The sequence below is a fragment of the Periplaneta americana genome, chromosome 2 (genome assembly GCF_040183065.1).
Source record: "Periplaneta americana isolate PAMFEO1 chromosome 2, P.americana_PAMFEO1_priV1, whole genome shotgun sequence".
NCBI lineage: Eukaryota > Metazoa > Arthropoda > Insecta > Blattodea > Blattidae > Periplaneta > Periplaneta americana.
In genome coordinates this window covers 203,519,309-203,543,100 of record NC_091118.1, presented here as the reverse complement: position 1 = coordinate 203,543,100, position 23,792 = coordinate 203,519,309, and the positions used below count along the sequence as shown (strand labels likewise).

General features: G+C 33.2%; 1 protein-coding gene across 1 annotated transcript in view; it reads left to right on the top strand.

Annotated features, from left to right (window-relative positions):
- LOC138695069 (allatostatin-A receptor-like) overlaps positions 1–23,792 on the top strand; it is a 213,397-nt gene that overhangs the window by 152,412 nt on the left and 37,193 nt on the right. Inside the window, exon 3 of the mRNA XM_069819430.1 lies at positions 20,435–20,626. Coding sequence (XP_069675531.1) covers positions 20,435–20,626 — 192 coding nt within the window. The remainder of the gene's footprint in view (positions 1–20,434; positions 20,627–23,792) is intronic.

Sequence of the window (23,792 nt, the reverse complement as noted above, 5' to 3'; positions counted from 1 at the left end):
GTATTAACAAAATTTGAGACCGAATGAGCAGCGCTCGTGCTCGGTCGCAGTTCAGATATAATATTAAAATAAAATAATAATAATAATAATAATAATAATAATAATAATAATAATAATAAATAAGTAAAATAAAATAGGAACTAAAATATAATTACAGCGGCAATGGAATTATATAATATAATATTAACACTAGAGAAGAATAATATCGCACGTGAAAAGTAGGACTAATATATATTTCAAAATTATAGAATACAAATATAATATAGGTTGATTAATTCATACACATAGGCTATAAATTTATTTAATCAAATTGAAGATATTAACACGTTTCTAATTTTCTTGTTGTATGTTAGTGGGTTACATGTTAGAAGTTCTGGGTGTAACTTAGTTAAAGCATTGTACAACCGAGGGCCAAAATTTATGCTATGCTTTAGACCAGCAGATGTGAGACATTTAGGTTCTACTAATGTTGAATTAATATTTCGTCTTGTGTCATAATTGTGTGTCTGTAATACAAACTTATTACGATTTTTATGATAAAATTTTAACAGCGTATACTTATAAATTTGTTCAATATTAAATACATTAAATTCAGAATAAATTGGATAATCGAAACGTTTCTTCAAACAAATTTTAATTATTCGTTTTTGTAGTAAATTTAACGGACTAAGATTAATTTTTGTACTTCCACCCCAAACAATTATACCATATTGAATGATAGACTGAATAATGGCCAAATAAACATTTCGTAGAGCTTTAATAGGTAGGTAGCATCGAAGATTAACGAATTTATAAATTGTTTTACGAAGCCTCTTACAAAGATATGTAATGTGATGAGGCCATTTTAAATTCTGATCAATAATGATACCCAGATATTTGACATACGTGGCTTCTTTCAAAGGTGGACATTTACAACTTTTGGGATCTAAACAATTTTCACTGTGTATTATTAGTCTATACTTATCGCTAAATTTTAAATTTTGAACACTGGCAGCTGTTAACGAAAAAGGAACTAAAGTTGATTTAGATATATTTAAAGAAGGGAAGTTGGTATTAAGCCATTTTTTAACAATGTTAGCACCTATATTAGCATTTCTATATGCGTCCTGCCAAGAAAAACCACTGAAAATAACTATTGTATCATCCGCATATGAATATATAGATCCATTAAATTTTTCTAAATTTATATTTACCAGATCATTAACATATATTAGAAATAAAATAGGTCCCAAAATTGTTCCTTGCGGTACACCTATATCGATATATTTGTATTCACTAAATTGATCTTCAATTTTGGTCATTTGCCTTCTGTTACTAAAATATGATTGGAAGTTGTTTCTGCAATATTATTCTATTTTTCACAAAATAAAATCAAACGCAGACTGTTAGCAAACCCAGTAGGGCTGACTTGGCTATTCATTCATTCATTCATTCATTCATTCATTCATTCATTCATTCATTCATTCATTCATTCATTCATTCATTCATTCATTCATTCATTTTATTCCATAGATCTTACATGAGCAATGAAGCTTTAAGATGTGGAACATGTCAACATTTTACAATATTACAATTACAATTTTTACAAATTTTTATAGTTTTACAATTTAGTAATTTTCTACAATTTTTACAATTTTTTAAAATTTTTTTACATTTTGGCGAGATGTAGTGAGATGAGATGAGGTCCGAGGATTCGCCAAAATATTACCCGGCATTTGCCTTTTCGGTGGGAGAAACCTCGGAAAAACCCAACCAGGTGATCAAATCAAAGGGGGTAATCAAATCAAAGGGGTTGATGCCAAGGACTCGCCATAGACCATCCGGCTTCAGTCCCACGGCTGGGGAAAACCTCCGAAGAAACCAAAGTCCAAAGGGGGATCCAACCCAAGCCCGAACGCAGCTCCGGATCAGCGGCCCGGCGAGTCTGCCGACTGAGCTACATCGATGGCTCTACTAAAAGTATGCAATACATAGCCAATCAGATTATTAAATTTACAAACGCAAACGATCATTCATAAGTTGAGCTATATTATAATACAAAACAATTTAATTAAATTTAAGGCATAAACAATTCAACCAGTTGTGATATACAGAAATTGATAATACATATCATACAAACTACTTCAAATTACAAACACAAACAATTTATCAGTAGAGCTATATAGATTACTATTCAATTTAAAGCATATACAATTCATCGGCCAAAACTATACAAATGTATACAATACAAAGTAGCATACTTTCATTAAGCTATACAAATTTGTGCAATTAATATCAAGTAGATTAATTCAATTTATAATCATAAACAATTCATCAGTTGAGCTATACATATTACCATTCAATTTACAGTAGGTCTATATACAATTCATCAGTAGAGCTACACAGACTAGTAATCATTTTAAGAACATATACAATTCATCAGCCAAACTATACAAACATATACAATCAAATTAGTTCAATTTACAAACTTATTTTCGTTAAGCTATACAATTCATATGAAGTAGATTAATTCAATTTATAAGCTTAAACAATTCATCAGTTGACCTATACAGTATACTATTCAATTTACAGTACATACAATTCATCAGTTATGCTAAACAAAAAATACAATACATAGTAAACAGATTAAGTCAATATAATTTCGTGATACTAAGGTTCTGGTGCAAAATTAAAGTTCAAGTTCAAAAAAGAGCGTTTTTATTGTACAGTAGTGGCAAAAAACTGGACCGACCTTTTGTTGCTGATTTCAGAGCCTTGTTCACTCCAGAGCACGATAGACTGGAAATTAAGACTTTCGTGATTCGAATCCTGCCTGGGAAGGAAACTTTTTTTTGTTCCTTATTCAAATTTATTCTCAATACTTTTCGATTGCAGCGATATTTTACTACTTAATTAACTTATTGTTCCCAGAGCATGAATTTTACCAGCAATCGAAAAGTATTGGGAATAAATTTGAATAAGGAACAAAAAAAAAAAAAAAGTTTTCTTCCTAGGCAGGATTCGAACCACGAAAGTCTTAGTTACCAGTCTATCGTGCTCTGGAGTGAACAAGGCTCTGAAATCAGCTACAATGGTCGATCCGGTTTTTTTTTCCGCTACTGTACATACATTTTTAGAGTTTAGGAAGTTACATGTCAGCACTTTTACCTCAAATAAATTTATACAATATTTACAAACAATCTAAGTAAAGAATTTTTTTTCCCTACAGAATATGTCTGTTATGGTAACCATTTTTATCATCATCATCATCATTAACATCCTTCACGAATTAGGCCTCTGTAGACCTGTTTCGGCCCCATCTAGCAGTCTTCTTAAAGGTCTTCCTGGTCGACGATGTCCTCTAGGTTTATACTGCATTATAATTTCTGGGATTCTTGAATTTTCCATTCTTCTTACATGATCTAGCCAATTGAATTTGTATCTGCTGATTTTTTCTTCTACTGACTCTACTTGTAATTTTTCTAAAATTTCTTCATCCCTTTTTCGGTCTGAAAGAGTACATCCTGCTGTCCTCCTGAAAAATTTCATTTCCGTTGCTTTGATTCTGTTCATGTCTTTTTTCTTTAATGTCCAAATCTCGCTTCCGTATAAAAGGGAGGGTAATGCTAGTGTATTATATATTTTTATTCTTGTAGATTTTTGTGCTAATTTAGCTTTTAATGTATTGTTTATTATTCCTATAATTTGTGTAAATATGGTAATTTTCTTGTTCACATCTTTTTCATTTTGATAAGATATTTCACAACCCAGATAATTGAAATTTTGTACTTGTTCGAGGCATTGGTTATTGTGTATTATCTTACTTCTGACTGGGTCTTGTCCTAAAAATGCCAACAATTTTTATTAGAGGAGAAAAATTCGCTCCGGCGCCTGGGATCGAACCCGGGTCCTTGGTTCTACGTACCAAGCGCTCTAACCACTGAGCTACGCCGAAGTTCAATCCACAGCGCCGAATCGTATCCCTTCCCTCTAGTGTGTTTCCCTTTGTGGCCTTACTCCATGTTCGACATATATGTTGACATAATTATGTCAACTGCCATTATAACCATTGTTACAATAGCAGATATATTCTGTAGAAAAAAATTAATCTTTACTTAGACTCTTCGCCCAACAGTGCATATTACTTTGGAATCTCGGCCACCAAGTCACTCAATTGAGTGCGTTCCTCGTATGACAGTTGACTTAATATTATGTCAAGAGGAACTTAACCTTTTGCGACAGTCTATGGTCAGACGAGAGGAGTGTGGCCGGGTGCCGAATGAAATGCTTGTGAGAGCAGTACGGAACGTTCAGCCACGTCTGGAAAAATGTGCAGCAAATGCTGGTGCTTACATCGAATTTTAATATTGGTGGAATTTTAAGCAATCCTAATGACTGGACTATTAGTTCATGCTACTTTGATCCTGCCATGTTGATTCATTTACTTGTGATAAGCGAATAAAAAGTTGGACATAAATATGGGACGTCCTGTATATCATCAAAGTTACATTTGTGGCTGCTATAATTTCGTGGTAAATTTAAAAAGAAGTATCAGGAAATTAGCAAATTTTCTCTACAGAAGGTACCTCAATGAAAGAGAGAAACAAATTAGGTTGCTTTTCGCTATAATTAGGTGTAATGGATCTGAAATCTACGTCTCTCACAAAATGTAGACAAAAGCGAATTGAGCGCTATGTAGACTCCAAGAGAAACTGGAGCTTTATACAGAATCCTAGCTATTGTTACTCTCAAGAAGTTTTGAGCTCTGGTTTCTGTACCACCATGTGGATTTTGTAAGGACAATTAAGAAGGTGAAGTTCTGATAGTTTATTCTTGTACAAACTTCGTTCTTCAGGTCTGCCAAACTTGGTGTTCTTTATAGCGCAGTCCACAAAACATGTCAGACATTTTGAGATGCTTTCATTAAAATCTTGACTGTCTTCATAACCGAAATTAGTTATATATACCATACTAACAAGAGTTCTTACAATCACTAATGATGTCCCACATCAAAACAGCTTACGAAACTTTCTGTCGTGGATTGTGCCAAACAGAAGTCATACATTTCTTAGCTACACAAGTCTAACAACGAAAGTTCTGTAATTGAAATTGTTAAGTCAGACAACTTCGGTATCGTCGCTCAGTAAATGAATAGCACCAACTTTGGCCATTAGACTTAATAATGACGTAACCGGAAGTGGCCTTCACAGTAAATGATGTGGATTAGCGACAAAATTTCTCATACATACTGTTCAATACGTGAAATTTTCTAATTTTCTCTCAAATTATGAGTGAATTACACAGGTCTACAGAGATTTTGCTACTGAACTAAAACAAGTGTACCAATCCTAATTTGAGGGTGCTGATTACAGATCTGAAATCTGTCTTTTTCTATCACGTCACAATTTTAAAATAGTAACATTTTTAATTTTTACATTCTAGATCCATTTTATTTACTTTATTGTAATTTTCTTACTAAACAAAAACAAGTGTACCAGCCCTAATTTCAGTACGCTGATTACAGATCTGAAGTTCGTTTCTTTCTATCACGTCACAATTTTAAAATAATAACATTTTTAATTTTTACATTCTATATCCATTTTATTTACTTTATTGTAATTTTGCTACTGAACAAAAACAAGTGTACCAGCCCTAATTTCAGTACGCTGATTACAGATCTGAAGTTCGTTTCTTTCTATTACGTCACAATTTTAAAATAATAACATTTTTAATTTTTACATTCTAGATCCATTTTATTTACTTTATTGTAATTTTCTTACTGAACAAAAACAAGTGTACCAGCCCTAATTTCAGTGCGCTGATTACAGATCTGAAGTTCGTTTCTTTCTATCACGTCACAATTTTAAAATAATAACATTTTTAATTTTTACATTCTAGATCCATTTTATTTATTTTATTGTAATTTTCTTACTGAACAAAAACAAGTGTACCAGCCCTAATTTCAGTGCGCTGATTACAGATCTGAAGTTCGTTTCTTTCTATCACGTCACAATTTTAAAATAATAACATTTTTAATTTTTACATTCTAGATCCATTTTATTTACTTTATTGTAATTTTGTTACTGAACAAAAACAAGTGTACCAGCCCTAATTTCAGTACGCTGATTACAGATCTGAAGTTCGTTTCTTTCTATCACGTCACAATTTAAAAATAATAACATTTTTAATTTTTACATTTTGGATACAATTTATTTATTTTATCTTGGGTTTGTTACTGAACAAAAACAAGTGTACCAACCCTAATTTCAGTGTGCTGATTACAGATCTGAAGTCCGTTTTTTTTATAACGTCACAATTTAATAAAATAAAATTTTTAATTTTTAATGTTTACATTTTAAATCCATTTTATTTATTTTATTGTGATTTTGCTACTGAACAAAAACAAGTGTAGCAACCATAATTTGAGTGTGCCGATTACAGATCTGAAATAAGTTTTTTACTATCACGTCACTATTTTAAAATAATAACATTTTTAATTTTTATATTCTAGACCCATTTTATTTATTTTATTGTGATTTTGCTACTGAACAAAAACAAGTGTACAAACCCTAATTTGAGTGTGAGAATTACAGATCTGAAGTTCGTTTTTTATATCACGTCACTATTTTAAAATAATAATATTTTTAATTTTTAATTTTTACATTTTAGATCAATTTTATTTATTTTATTATGATTTTGTTACTGCACAAAAACAAGTGTACCAACCCTAATTTGAGTGTGTCAATTACAGATCTGAAGTCCGTTTTTTCTATCGCGTCACTATTTTAAAATTATAACATTTTTAATTTTTAATTTTTACATTTTAGATCAATTTTATTTATTTTATTGTGATTTTGTTACTGCACAAAAACAAGTGTATCAACCCTAATTTGAGTGTGCCAATTTTAGATCTGAAATCCGTTTTTTTCTATTACGTCACAATTTAAAAAAATAACATTTTAAATTTTAATTATGATGTGTGACACTACGTTCAGGTCAAAACTGAGTGCTCTTGAACTCGAAGCTTGGGACACATTTGTACTAGTGTCAACTAGGTTTTTACGAAATTATCGAGCTGATAATTATGCTGAGCTAGTATATAAGAAGCTTAGAGCATTTCAGAAACTAGGTTGTCGCATGTCTTTAAAAATGCATTTTCTTCATTTACACCTTGACTTTTTTTCCATCAAACCTCGGCGCTGTAAGTGACGAACATGGTGAGAGGTTCCATCGGGACATATCAGCGATGGAATCCAGGTATCAGGGTCAATACGGTTCGAGCATGATGGATGATTTCTGGTGGTTCATATAGCGATCAACCACATGCGGAAAAGCAAAGGTCTCAAGCACTTTTAACAGAGTTTTAGTGCTTATATATACTGTAGTATAGTATAGTATAATGTGTACATATACATTTATTTATTTATTTATTTATTTATTTATTTATTTATTTATTTATTTATTTATTTATTTATTTATTTATTTATTTATTTATTTATTTATTTATTCATTTATTTATTTATTTTTACTTATTTATTTATTTTCCTATTTACTTATTTACCTATTTAACCTGGTAGAGATAAAGCCATAATGCCTCTTCTCTTCCCCTCTACCAGGGGATTACAACTACAATATTAAAATACAATTACAATCATAATTACAATTAATATTACATTTACGAATACAATAAAAATCTAAGAACTAGTCCACACCTGTGGAGTAACGGTCAGCGCGTCTGGCCGCGAAACCAGGTGGCCCGGGTTCGAATCCCGGTAGGGGCAAGTTGCCTGGTTGGGTTTTTTCCGGGTTTTTCCCCTCAACCCAATACGAGCAAATGCTGGGTAACTTTCGGTGTTGGACCCCGGACTCATTTCACCGGCATTATCACCTTCATTTCATTCAGACGCTAAATAACCTGAGATGTTAATACAGCGTCGTAAAATAACCCAATAAATAAATAAATCTAAGAACTAAAAGATTAACTGATTAATAAAAGCTAGACAATTTATGGTAGAAGTTAAGAACAAAGGAAGATTTTTTGACTTAAGTAAAAATTAAACCTAGAATAATAAAATTATACGTATTACTACATATTGTAAGTATATATCTTCTTATACATTTATTTAAAATAATATAATACAACAATTTGCAAAGAATGTATAAACTAGGTTCAATTTATATCTCTGACTTTACGGTACAATAGTAAGATTTAGAATCAATGTTACAGTCCCATAACTCACAAACCTGACGTGCTATGATGAATCTGATTACAGATCTGGAATCAGCGCATCAATTTCAGTAGAGAACACTTGAAATTTCCTCAGTAGCAGACAAAAAGTTTTTTTTTCGGTAGACCAGTGTTATCTATTTATGTAGGCTACAAATATAAGTCTGAGATAATGTTTATGAAATGATAGTTTATAACTTATAAAATAATACGGTTTAACTCCTCGGCACAACCTTCACAAATAAAAAAAAAAAAAACAAAGTTTTTGGGATCATGTTCAAAATATTACTCTCTTCTTCCTTTATAACTTTTACATACCGGCATATAGTTTCTTCATGAAATTAAAAACATGAAATCTAAAACAAGTATTCAATACGTTTTTGCACGGTCGTGTTTTTTGTTGTATTTACAGCTGTTGTTGTTAGACCTTGAAAGTTACAATTCCCACACTGAAACTTGTTGCTACGGAAACCGTTCTACATAATATAAAACTATGCTGAAATATACCCATTACAGTGCACTTATTGTTACTTAGTTACCATTTCAGTATAGTTTTGCGAAGGCTTTGGAATAATATTGCTCTAAATTTTCAATGCAAAATATATTGTATTTGTAATTTTAAAAATGTGATCGTGCAAAAAATGTTGTACAACACACGTGCTCGCTTTTCAAACTTGACCTCCATTTTGTATAAAGCCTTCCAACCTTGCATCGTAATATACTATTGTATGTATGTATGTATGTATGTATGTATGTATGTATGTATGTATGTATGTATGTATGTATGTATGTATGTATGTATGTATGTATGTATGTACGTACGTATGTATGTACGTATGTATGTATTCACACTGCAAATGGGTATATACCCGGTGGCAATGGTAACTAATTACACTCAATAATGACAATTAATAATAAATAGAACTAATAAAAACAATAATAATAATAATAATAATAATAATAATAATAATAATAATAATAATAATAAAATAATAATAACAAGGAACAATCTAAATTAAATGAAGCATGGTCACTTAAAATAACATTTAAAGTAAATCAAATTTGTATCTTAACCCTAAGTTCGAACTAAGACCCACGAGTCTGACAGGTTCATACCTACATAAGTACGTTTCGGCACTACACTTATTTCGCTGTCAACTCACTCACTGCACTGATTCTACCTGATTTCACTAACACTTCTAACCATTTCACTGTTCAAATACTTTGCAAAGCCACTTCACTGAAACCAACACACTTCACTTACACAATAGACTTCACTGACACTACACACTTCACTGACACAACACACTTCCTCACTGATAGAACACTTCAAATAACAAGATATCAATTACACCCTTTAACTAGTTACTACCGTCTATTAGTAAAGTCCTTAAGCCTATTTTTAAATACATTTTTGGTTATTGGTAAAGCCTTTAGTAAGTCTGCAGGTAAAGCATTCCAGTCCCTGATAGTACGATTGAGGAAAGAAAACTTTCCAGTGTTCGTCCTCTGTCTTCTTTCCCTCAATTTATATGAGTGGTCGTTCCTTGAAGAGTATTTTGAGTATTCACTCACTCTAAACAAGAAACAACTGAATTGTTATGACACAAACGAAACGTTTGTTGAGGAATTATGTATGTTATTCAAGGCACTAAAATTTATTCACTATCTCATAACACAGCCGTGTTGGAAAAGTTATACAATAGCTATATTCTTTCACAAATATCGCATGCAAGCTGAAGGCTGAATAGCTGAACCTTATTTTTACTGCTTTCAGCATTAAAATTCCAGCGATTTTCTCCGGGAAATTAGCGAAATTGTTAAAAAATGCAAATGTCTGTAAACCGTCAGCACTAGTTACTATGGCAACTCTACGTGTGGATTGCAGTCTGAAGTGAGTTTATGGGTTAGCTCGACTCCACCAGACAAATTAACTAGAGAATGGAGACACGAGTGTTCTAGATTGTAAGGATGGACAGGGTAACGTCTGGTTTACAAGGCATGTTACTCGAACTACATGCAAAACGCTCGAAAATTATGTAGCAGTCTTGCATTATGTATCTGAATACAGCTTGGTAGCCTTTTAAGTAATGGAATATTTTATGGAGTCTCTAAATTATTATTACAGTTTGTCTTTTAGGTGTTCCTATTTTGTCCATTGTATTTTATGGACTACACCTTTTTGGACTATGAAAGTAATAATTGATAAATTATGTATGAGCTTCAAAGTACTCTATTTTGTTTGCAAAAAGTGTATAAATGTAAGAGTGGGTGTCTAGAAAGTGTTACGAAAGAACAACCCTCAACATTTTAAATTACAAAAAACTAGCAAAGTAGACCAGAGAAGATATTACTCACTTACTTACGGCTTTTAAGAAAACCGGAGGTTCATTTCCGCCCTCACATAAGCCCGCCATCGATCCCTATCCCTACCAAGATTAATCCAGTCTCTATCATCATACCCCACCTCCCTCAAATATATTTTTATATAATAATAATAATAATAATAATAATAATAATAATAATAATAATAATAATAATAATAATAATAATGGCTTTATTTAACCTGGCAGAGTTAAGGCCTTAAGGCCTTCTCTTACTCTCAACCAGGATTATATCTGCAATGATTGGGAAAAGTGGCATAAGTCAGTTTCCACAAACATTTTTTATTAATTTATTGCCAACTTACGGAACATCTGCTCGCTTGAGGAAAGAGACATAAGTATTTCTCCCATTACAATAATTCATACAGAACAAAATCAAATCGACATAAACAGGTGTGAAGACAGTTTTTTTTCCTTCTCCTGTAAAATTAACATTTTTGACTTGTGCCACTTTTCCCGAGCACTACAGATATTATCTCCCATCTACGTCTCGGCCTCCCAAAGGTCTTTTTCTCTCCGGCCCCCCGACTAACACTCTATATACATTTTTGGATTCTCGCATACGTGCTAAATGCTCTGCTCATCTCAAACGTCTGGATTATGTCAGTCCCTAGTTATGTCAGGTGAAGAATACAATGCGTGCAGTTCTGCGTTGTGTTCTATAACTTTATTCCTCTTAGCCCCAAATATTTTCCTAAGAACCTTATTCTCAAGCACCCATAATCTCTGTTCCTCTCTCAAAGTGAGAGTCCAAGTTTCACAACCAAACAGAACAACTGGTAATATAACTGTTTTATAAATTCTAACTTGCAGAATTTTTGACAGAAGACTAGATGACAAAAGCTTCTCAACCGAATAATAACAGGCATTTCCTATATTTATTCTGCGTTTAATTTCCTTCCTAGGCATCATTTATATTATTTGTTACTGTTGCTCCAAGACATTTTAATTTTTCCACCTCTTCAAATGATAAATTTTCAATCTTTATATTTCCATTTCGACAATATTCTGGTCACGAGACATAATCATATACATAATCATAATCAGAAGATATTGGCTGACGAAATTAATTTCCTAAACCGGTGAAGAAAAATGATCATGCAAAAGATCACGATCACAAAATATTATGTATTGCCATCAGATTTATACTTCCCGTGTGATTGTAATTACGAGAAAAATTCTGGATTTCCAATATAAATTGAAACGTAATGCACCATGTTGCATTCAAATCCACTGCTGTGGAGTGGCGGTTAGCATGCCTCACCGTGAAACGAGAGGGTCCGGCCTTAAATCTTGGTTGGGACAATTTACCTGGTTAAAGTTCTTGAGTCTTGGTTTTCCCCTTCAACCCATTAAGAGCAAACTTGCCTTCTCCTAGGTATAGTTCCAAAACTTGCCTTCTCCTAGATATAGTTCCAAAACTTGCCTTCTCCTAGGTATAGTTCCAAAACTTGCCTTCTCCTAGGTATAGTTCCAAAACTTGCCTTCTCCTAGGTATAGTTCCAAAACTTGCCTTCTCAAATTTTAACATTTAAATAAAACCTTACTGAACAAAGTAACCTATTGATCTTCTATTCCTTACCTACGTATATACTGTAAAATCTTTATTTTTAAAATGTGTGAAAATATTCTTATTTTAACATAAAAAAAGGGAAAATTGTTTTTCTTGATTTCTGAAAAAAAAAAACATCAAAAGTAGATAAGACACGTTTTGAAAGTACAGAACTCAAATGTAATTATTTCTATAAACCTTATTTTTATCGAAGATTCAGCAGATTCTACAGAGTTCTTAAATTTAACAAAAGTATGAATAAAAACCTAGATCAGTCATGTCAATTGATGCCCATAGGCGCAAGTGCGCGCTCTAGAGCTCAGGAGAGCCTGGGCGCTTTACAGCGGAAAGGAAAGAGACAGACGAAAGAGGTAGTATATGCCGCTTGGTCGAGCTATATTCAGGGATGGCCAGCACTGATTCAATGAATAAAGGGAAGAGAACTTATTAAAACTTTTTCCATGTTAATTTTTAGATTTGTCTGAGAAGTTTGAGTCCATTATAGGAATGTAAGTTTTAATTTTAATGCTCATTTTTCACAAGTTTGTTTTTTCTCAAAAGAAATATTTTCTGCAATTCTTTTTATAGAAAAGTAAAACTTTCAGATATGTTTATTTAGTAGCCTTACAGAATGTTTTCGTAAATCTAATATATCGTAAATACGTGTTATTGAAAATAGGGTATTAAAAATTTTGAAAACTTCGCATGGAAAATGTTTGTAAGGAAATGAATTAACAAAGCAACTACTGTTACATCATAAGCAAAATATATGTGCCCATGTGTTGTGAACACTTCAGCTCTATAGCTTCAGAAGATTTCGAGAAAATAATTTAATATTCTGATGATAGGAAGTTGCGCACCAATATCACCTTAAAAGCATAATGAGATAAGAGTTTTGTTAAGTAATATTAGTTACAGTTAAAACATATACCTAGATAACTTTGCTTTGTACTGTAATATTGTTTTGATTAGTTTATTTATTACTTTTATAAGGCTAAAAATATCATCAATATAAATTCCAGCTTATCATGTCATACTCAATCTCTTTTTTTTTGGGGGGGGGGATATAACTTTCTTTATGAATGATGTGTTTCATTCACTTAGTACAGTATACTTGTACTACTATGGAATGTATGTGAATATTCCTTCTTAACTCTTTATTATGTTATTAACGTTTAAAACCCAAGTGCAATATTAAGAAATTGGTGTTAGTACTTTTTTCAGACAATATACGTAATATCAAACAGAAAGAAGCCATATAAAAATAACGACATAAAATTTCAAGTTCCGTTTGAAGTTTGTGCACCACTGTTTTTTAAATCTAACAGGCTGCTTATTCATATACATAATCCTTCCTCATTCCATATCTAGCGCTTGATGCCCGCGCACGACGTCAAGGTCAGAAAAATGCGCTTGCTTTGACATCACTGACCTAGATGAAAAGAATACACACTGCAGACCTACTGGGAATTATCTCAAGTGGATATACAAAATGCTACAACACTATAGACAAAATAGGTGATCGACAAATTCTGGAGAGACACATTTGAACAAACTTTTAAAAATTATGTTTGACAAAAAATTTTGTTTTGCATAATTTTGCTCTGTAAAATTTTTATGCAATTGAGAATGGTACCAGAAAGAGAATGACGTGAACAGATCCCTTGAAATTATGTCTAAATTGTTTATAAAAATTACTTTGTTTATAATTTTGATATACAACTTGAAACATGATAGCTAATGCAGTTTTTAAGATAGAGGCACATTTTTTTAAACTGTTTTATAGCTAAAACTTTTCTTTAGTGCCTGACCTAGAGCTATTTTTTATTTTCATTTACATTAATTAAATATTACCATATATGTAACTTATACTAAATTTATGTTGCATAAATCATGTAAAAAATCCATAGATAATTATTAACTTTATTAATGTTATTTTACTCATTGTCAGGTACTAGGAGACAGTTCAAGCTTCAAAATGACACAAATATCTTCTTGGTTTCACCATATTTGACTGAGATATTATGTTTAAAATAATTAAATATTCTAAAATTACTATTTACAGGAAATGAGCCACAAACTTTCAGAGCCTAGAAGACTCCAACATCATATGTCACCCCTTAAGCAGCTTCATGTCGGTCCAGTTTCAGCTTCTTTCTGCCTCTAAAATACCTCTTCCTTGTTTTAACTTCAGGTGTTGAATGTTTTTTTTTTTGGCATTTTTGTCCTTATTTTTCATTAATGCAACAAATCCTGCGATGGTGTTTGTCCCAGGGTTTATGTCCATCCTCCTCAGAATTTTAATTTCTACTTTTGGACTCTCATTAAAATGACGTAGAACATCACTGACACACAAATTTATAGTTTTATGACTAACAGTAAAAGATTATAAATTACTTCATTATGTAAAAACGTGTTTTCAATCTAATGATCATGCCTTGATATCTATGCATGTATTTTGGGACTAGAAAGAAGTTTATTTTACAAGCAATGCTGGACGAGGGGATTGACAGCTACGAGGATCACTCCAAAAGTAATCCACAATATTTATTTAAAAATTACATTTTTATCCTAAAGATTTGCTATTTTCATAAAATGTAGATACATCTTTCAGGAACAATACGTCACTTTTCCACATAATCCCCGCACCATTAAACTGCCTTACGCCACCTTGGAATGAGGGCCTGTATACCTGCACGATAAAAGTCTGAACCAACACGTCTGAGCCACTCTTCATTGGCGTGCACGAGGGAACGACTTAAATTCCACAGATAGCAACAGTATATTTCTATTACAAAAAAGAGTAATTAGAATAATAGTAGGTGCCAAATCTAGGGAATCGTGTAGGGCTATTTTAAAAAAACTACAAATAATGCCCATGGCTTGTCAGTATATATTTTCATTAATGATCTTCCTCGTATGTAATCGTGAAAACTTTGTAACTAATTCAACAGTTCATAGCAAAAATACACGTCAAAAAATGACTTTCATACTCCATCTGCAAGTCTATCGTGCTATCAAAAAGGAGTGCGTTATATGGCAGTAAAAATTTTTAATAGCCTCCCTATCGATATAAAAAATGAAACTCAAAACATAAAATTAGTTAAGGCCAAATTAAAAAAAGTACCTAATTTCTCACGCCTTCTATTCTGTAGGTGAATTCATGACATTAAATAACACTTCATGAAATTGATACTAAACCTTTGTGTTGTACTAGTAGACTATATTGTAAATCTCGTCTATATATATATTTCATCTAGACTGTGACTATAAATTAAGATTCTTTAATAGTATTAAGTTTTTTGACTTGTTCCATATTCTAGCTGCAAGCATGTATGAATGCCATTGAATGTTAATAAATACAATACAACACAATACAATACAAATTAAATTTGAATACAAGGAAGAAGGGTGTATCTATGACCTCCATAAATTGCAAAGATTTAGAATCAAAAATAAATTAAAAAAAATGTTGTGCATTACTTTTGGAGTGATCTTCGTAGAAGTGACCGTGGCCGATGACGCAGAATTTTGGAAAATGGGACTTATATGAAAAACCATAAGGCATAAATCGAAAATTCTTATATCAACTGAAAGGGGAGAAAATTCTCTATTAAGATAGTTATATTTTGAAAATTCTAATTTTTCATCATTTTTTGCGTTTTGAGGTCGGATAAAATAAGAAACTAAGGCCTGCAATGAAGTCTTGTACTAAAAAGAGAACAAACTGGATATACGTAACAGCAATCAATTTATTTTACAGAACTTTATCAAATCAGCGATTACTTAATTATTAAGCAGAATAATACACCACATTTCATTGTCTATATTGTTGTCATCCAACGTAACACCGTGGAAATTTATGATCACCCTAATGAATTTGATCCACACACTCAGAGATTGGCTAGATTACTGATATGAAAATGAAGGGGCTGTGATATGAGACGAGTGTAATTTTGTTGTATGCTGTGACACAAAGGAGGTACGTACAGAAGGCTTGCTTTGATTAATTAATTACCTCGAATAAAGCGGTCCCCGAGGAATCACACGACCACACCCTGTGAATTACTTTATCATGTCAGGCTTTTATTCCTGTAATGAAATTATAACATGAAACGTGCCTTGTGTGATTATTACAAAATTTCATACCGAAATGGTACCGCGTTGCTGTTACAAGATAAAGAGTAAAATCTGTTACGACAAAGGGATCATTCTACCAAGAATTATGCCATCACCTTTGGAAGTTTCTTGTCATTATTTCAGGTCCACTGCGTCCACATACATCGCATTATTTTCTTGCTACATTTGTAAAATATACGTTTGGAATTTCGTGGCCAGTCATGTGCATTTAGCCATTTGTGACAACTCGTATTCATCAAAAGTAATTAGGGTTGTTGCCTTGTAGAACGCTGGTCCGGTAGTTTTGGTAAAATACGAAAATCGGATATTATAGGGTAGAAATGGTCGTGGATTTAGCCATTTGTGACAACTCGTATTCTAAAAAAAAAGTAGATTTGCGGCCTTGTAGAACGCTGGTCTGGTAGTTTTGGTAAAATACGAAAACCGGATATTATAGGGTAGAAATGGTCATGGATTTAGCCATTTGTGACAACTTGTATTCTAAAAAAAAGTAGATTTGCGGCCTTGTAGAACACTGGTCCGGTAGTTTTGGTAAAATACGAAAATCGGATATTATAAAGTAGAAATGGTCGTGGATTTAGCCATTTGTGACAACTCGTATTCTTAAAAAAAAAAAGTAGATTTGCAGCCTTGTAGAACACTGGTCCGGTAGTTCTGGTAAAATACGAAAATCGGATATTATAGAGTAGAAATGGTCGTGGGTTTAGCCACTTGTGACAACTCGTATTCTTAAAAAAAATAGATTTGCGGCCTTGTAGAACGCTGGTCCGATAGTTTTGGTAAAATACGAAAGTCGGATATTATAGAGTAGAAATGGTCGTGGATTTAGCCATTTGTGACAACTCGTATTCTTAAAAAACAAAGTAGATTTGCGGCCTTGTAGAACGCTGGTCCGATAGTTTTGGTAAAATACGAAAATCGGATATTATAGAGTAGAAATGGTCGTGGATTTAGCCATTTGTGACAACTCGTATTCTTAAAAAAACAAAGTAGATTTGCGAAATTGTAGAACCGATAGTTTTGGTAAAATATAAAAATCGGATATTATAGGATACAAATGGTCGTAGAATTGTTACGAAAGAAACTTGAAATCATGTACAGGAATCGAAACATTTTTTTTTAATTAAGGGAACACATGTGATGTTTTAAATTTCTACAATTTTTATCCAAAATGTATTAATTTTAAACTACATCAACATTCCTGTATTCAGCTGTACTATCATCTGTACAAAATTAGATCTGATAGTTTTGAAATTATGTTTTAGAAACATTGCCATGTAGAAACACTGAATCGAGTTATGACAGCAAAACAAATGAGAATTCACAGCGATGTACGCTGATAAAGAAACCACTTCCTGACGATCATTGCCAGCGTTTATAACCAGCTCAGTTATTCAGCTAAATTCTGTCAGGGATATCGTACATCAACGATTCAAAATATACAAAATAATATAAAACAAATTTATACCCATACACAAAATAAAGAGAGTATTAAGACATTATTCTCAGCATACTGCATCCGACATTCTGTACCGGACGGGACAATATGGTCTCCAGTGAGCTCTATAGTAACTTATAGATTGGACTTTAGCTGCAAATATTTCAACACTTCGATTTCCGTCATAATTTTTCGGTATTCACACTTATAACTTTTCACTATCTACTTACATACTTATTATTTAGTGTTTCCTGGTTAGATCTCAGACAGGACAAATCGTTTGACACCGATTTCACCGTTCTACCGGAGTCTAGTATATGCAGTCACGAAGCTCAATACGTAGGGAATATGCATCCATAGATAGTTGCTAACCACTAGAATCGCTACTATCGCCTCATCACAGACAATGAGAAAGAGTACCAGCACAGTCTATTGTCCTTAGTACCCTCAACAACTCGAGCTTCGCGACTGTATATATTAGACTGTGGTTCTACCACGATATAATCTGAGTATAACGTTGGTAGCCAGCGTTAAGAAACTGTTTCAGGTCTGATGAAAGAGTAATGGAACGGAGAAAAATTCTCTCCGGCGCCGGGACTTGAACCCGGGTTTTCAGCTCTACGTGCTGATGCTTTATCCACTAAGCCACACCGGATACAACCCCGGCGCCGAACAGAATCGTCTCTGATTGAGTTCCAACTCTTGGGTTCCCTCTAGTGGCCGCCCTCTGCACTACGTCATAGATGTCTATGAACATAGGACCGAAGTCCACACATGTGCTGAGGTGCACTCGTTATGAGTGACTAGTTGGCCGGGATCCGACGGAATAAGCGCCGTCTTAAATCACTTCGTGATTTACGCATATCGTAAGTTCATGTCCCGGCGCCGGAGAGAATTTTTCTCCGTTCCATTACTCTTTCATCATATGATGACGCAGAATATCTGCATGGAAATATCATATGTACTTCGGTACATTGAAATAATATATGTTTCAGGTCTGGTAACCATACTGAAGTAGGCGGTATTGGTTCTCTACAATTTCTTTCTGATATTTTCTCTGTTATCGAAGAAAAAAGATGTTTCTTAATGAAGACTGTTCACGAACATCAACCATTTTAACAACAATAACTTAATAAAACAGCAGCGATCGTCTTTTTTTCTTTCCTAGCAGTACTACCAATCGTATTCCACTGCAGTTTAACTTAACAGAGACTCTGTAATATAGCACATTGAGTTAAACTCTCCTTATCTCAAATTGATACATGTGCCCTTCGCCATCATCCCTGAAAGTTTCTAACACCACCTCGGAAATACCCTGTATATTCTGCAGACTGCAGATATCCCCATCCATCTATTAAGGGGAATAGCTAAGTATTATACAAGTTTACGCTATTATTTATTGTAAATTAAATTAGATTATGAGGCAAGAAAACACTGAATTATATTAAATTATACTCGGTTATGCAAAATAATCTATCTATGCTAATAATAAATCTGCAGTCGAAATTTTTCTGGTAATTTTCGATTTTCCAAAAATAATTGGTCCTAACATATATAATTAACCACCGTGAAACCGAAAATCACTTTTTTTTTTTAATTTTTGTTTGTATTTCTGTCTGTCTGGATGTTTGTTACCTTTTCACGCGATAATGGCTGAACCGATTTAAACGAAAATTGGAATATAAATTAAGTTCGTTGTAACTTAGATTTTAGGGTATATGTCATTCAAAATTCTTTATTTAAAAGGGGAGTTATAAGGGGGCCTGAATTAAATAAATCGAAATATCTCCCTTATTATTGCTTTTTTGTGAAAACATTACATAACAAAAGTTTCTTCAAAAATGATTTCCTATAAGTTTCATTCTATGTAAAATTATGATAGGACTGATATTTAAGGATATACAAGACTTTTAAAATAACAATACAATACATTTTCACTGCCGCCTCAGATTGTAGCGTTGTTGTTCCTGCAGTAACTCCTGTGTGCAAAATATAAAATATTTGAGTAGGAAGAAAAAACACATTTATTCATTCCATGGCAATGATACATAGGAAATCGTGAATTCTTACATTTTCGAAAGAAATAAATATATCACTATATATGCTGTATCACTATTTAAGTTATATGAAGGGTTCAGAACCATAGTGGGCCAAGCGCCATTTATTGAAGACGTAGTAAACAATGATTAAAATTAAGTTATTACCATAATTCAATGGAAACATATAGCAACTAATATGAAGTATACACATTAAAACTAAATGATATGTCAATCTTCATTAAACTATGTTTGCATGTAATAAAAATTAAGAAACATGTTAAAGGAATTGTCATTGCACCAAATGAGTGGTCTCTGGACCAAAATGATCGCATTTTAATTATTTAAATACAATTTGAATTAAGTAACATATTAAACGATTTATCCTTCTATCAAACACGAATGTTCCCTGGATCAAACGTCCTATTTTAATTATATAATTACTTTATATTTATTTCTAACAGGTGCAGCGGAGCGCACGGGTACGGCTAGTTGTTAATATAATTTTGACACCCACAGGAAATCAACAAGCGGGAGAATGTAATGAACTGTAGCATATGACATAATATAGCCTTGTGCCGCATGGAACTCTTCTGCCATCTAACGGTAAAACTTCGCATAAGATGTCCCTTATTGTCCCAGTGAACATTTTGTAGCAGACATTGTTTGCCATTGCAGATCCGGACGGAGAGGAATGCGTTCGCGGCGATCGGAGTGACGTGGATCGTGATCCTGGTGGTGTCCGTGCCCGTGTACATCAGTCACGGTGAGGTCACGTACACCTACTCGTCAGCGGAGCACACGGCCTGCGTGTTCCTGGAGCGGGACCCGGTTAACAGGCCCGACGGCTACAACAAGCCTGTCTTCCAGGTAACTATGTCAAGCTTCAGCTATGGAGATATCTGCGATTACGTCATTACTAGGGGGCAGACTCATAAGTACTAAAAACTGCAATAATGCATGCATATATGCACTTAAAAATCGGGATACCTATAAGCAATAAAAATAACAAAAGTTACTTACTTACAAATGGCTTTTAAGGAACCCGGAGGTTCATTGCCGCCCTCACATATGCTCGCCATCAGTCCCTGTCCTGTGCAACATTAATCCAGTCTCTACGATCATATTCCACCTCCCTCAAATCCATTTTTATATTATCCTCCAATCTACGTCTCGGTCTCCCCAAAGGTTTTTTCCCCCACCAGCCTCCCAACTAACACTCTATATGCATTTCTGGATTCGCCCATACGTACTACATGCCCTGCCCATCTCAACGTCTCAAATTCAAATTCAAATTTATTTACAATTTACATTTGAATTGAATACATATGAATAGATGCCCGAAATGAGCATAATGCATTTAATTTAATGTTCCTAATTAATAATAATAATAATAATAATATTATTATTATTGTTATTATTAATTAATTTATTTATTTAATCTGGCAGAGCTAAGGCCAGTAGGCCTTCTCTTCCGCCCAGCCAGACTCTAATTCTAATTGAATACATTTGCTTACATAGTTATTACATTAATATCTAGACCATAAAACAACATGAAAGTAAATAATGAAAATTGGATAACTAATGTTAGTGTGACAATAATAAACATTGGTAAGAAATAGTTATAATAATAATAATAATAATAATAATAATAATAATAATAATAATAATAATAATAATAAATGAGATAATAATATTAACAATAATAATAATAATAGAGATAATTTATATATTTATTTGTGATATATATATATATACATATATATATATATATATATAAAACCATTAAACATTGAGAAACCTGAAACAGCTATTATTGTTACAATAAATGTTAGAAAAATATTTCGTTAGCCTATTCTTAAATTGGTTTGATGTCTGACAGTCCCTGACATTACTCGGTAAGGAATTCCAAAGTCGAGGAACAGCCACAGTGAAAGAAGATGAATATGAGGATGTTCGATGGGAGGGAATGGATAATATTGAGGAGTGTTGTGATCGTGTGTCTAGGTTATGATGGGTGCATAAATTTTGAAAACGAGACGCAAGATAGACAGGAGTGGAGAAATGCAATATGTGAAAGAGAAGGGAAAGACAGTGGATTTTCCTACGATCTTCTAGACGGAGCCAGAACAACATTTCGAGGGATGGTGTTACGTGATCAGCCCGGCGAATATTGCAGACGAAACGGACGCACGTATTACGAACAGGTTGTAGTCTCTGCGCGTGCAGCTCTGCGTTATGTAACTTTCTCCATTCTCCTGTAACTTCATCCCTCTTAGCCCCAAATATTTTCCTAAGAACTTCATTCTCAAACATCCTTAATCTCTGTTCTCCTCTCAAAGTGAGAGTCCCAGTTTCATAACCATACAAAACAACCGGTAATATAACTGTTTTATAAATTGTAACTCTAAAATTTCTTTACAACAGACTAGATGACGAAAGCTTCTCAACCGAATAATAACAGGCATTTCCCGTATTTATTCTGCGCTTAATTTCCTCCCGAGTGTTATTTTGTATTTGTTACTGTTGCTCCAAGATATTTGAATTTTTTTATCTTCTTTCTATCTCCAATATTTATATTTCCATTTCGTAAAGTACAGGGACATCATTTTATTTTTACTAACATTTCTAATATTAACTTCGCTATACCTTTGGATTAACGGTTGAGAACCGGAAACACCGTTTGCTACTCCTTCCACGACTGGAGTTCGATGATACTGACGTAAAATACAAACAGATCATTTATTAGGTATAGGAGGGAAGAAAAGTAGTTCATCCATTTACGTAAAGTAGGAAATATCGCGATTTTGAGTTTGATAATTTTCATTTGATTTTTGTTTAACCAAAATACGGTACTGTATTAACAATAAGTGTTTTTACTTAAGAACTGAGCTATCCATTCGGACGTACTCATTATGCAGTGTATATTATAGTGTGTACAGCACATTTGCATACAATTTAAAGAATGAAATGAAATTAAAAATAATCATAATATGGATATTTAAACACATTTTTGAAAATGGTGGCCGTTCATCTCAGTTCTTTTGTGCATATTATCGCACTATAGACTATTGTGCCTAATTCCAATTAGCAGTTTCGTCCTTCGTACTAGTAACTCATGTTGAAATAATTATGTACCTACTCTATAAAAGAGTACCTTACGTACTGTAAATTCAATCTTCACTTCTGCCCGATCCGAAAAGATAAAATTACTCAGACATGCTATCTACTGTCCGTCCAAGTGGTTTTGTCGCAAGGTCGTAGAAAAGGGGGAAATCACGTGACAGTTAATTACTTAACGATGCCCTTTTATTGAAGTTATTTTAAACAGTTATATAATATTACGTAGACGTCCCATTCCTAACAGAAATTAATGTTTTCAGAAAAGAGATAAGACAGCCCAGCCACTAGCCTTTACAGAGGGGGAGCAGAAGCGGGTGGGGAAACGGGGATGCGACGTAAGCAAACGTGTGACAGCACCTGTGCGAAAATATTATTCAATATTGAAAGCTCTTTCGTCACTGGAAAACGCGAACATATTTCTAGAACGTACTATACTCATTAACTCAGTATACGCGGCCTTGGTTCTGTGTGGAGGACGACTGGAAGTTTACTAGTAGAAGGGGGTGGGAGTGTAGTATATTAAAAAACTCAGGTACAATAAAAATTGATGTAAAAATAAAATGGTGTCCCTGTACACTTCAGTCTATATGATATCAAATTAATAAAAGGAAAAAAAAAACATTGTTTTAAGTGAGGCAAATTAACATAAAAACTGCACTAAATTGCAACTCGTTTTTATACGACTGTTGTACCTTAGATCAGCGGTGGCGAAAATGGAATCGTGCGCCGAGCCACTGTGTAACCTGCAACGTGCATAGCAACTATGGAGGGAGGCGGACACCCGAAGGGGAAGTGAAGCAACTGTCTGACTTATTAACGGATTTTCATTTTCCTTACGTCAAGGACTTAAATATAATTTTATACAGTACAAGACTACAAATTATTATTTAGTACGTGTAACGAAGAAAGAAAT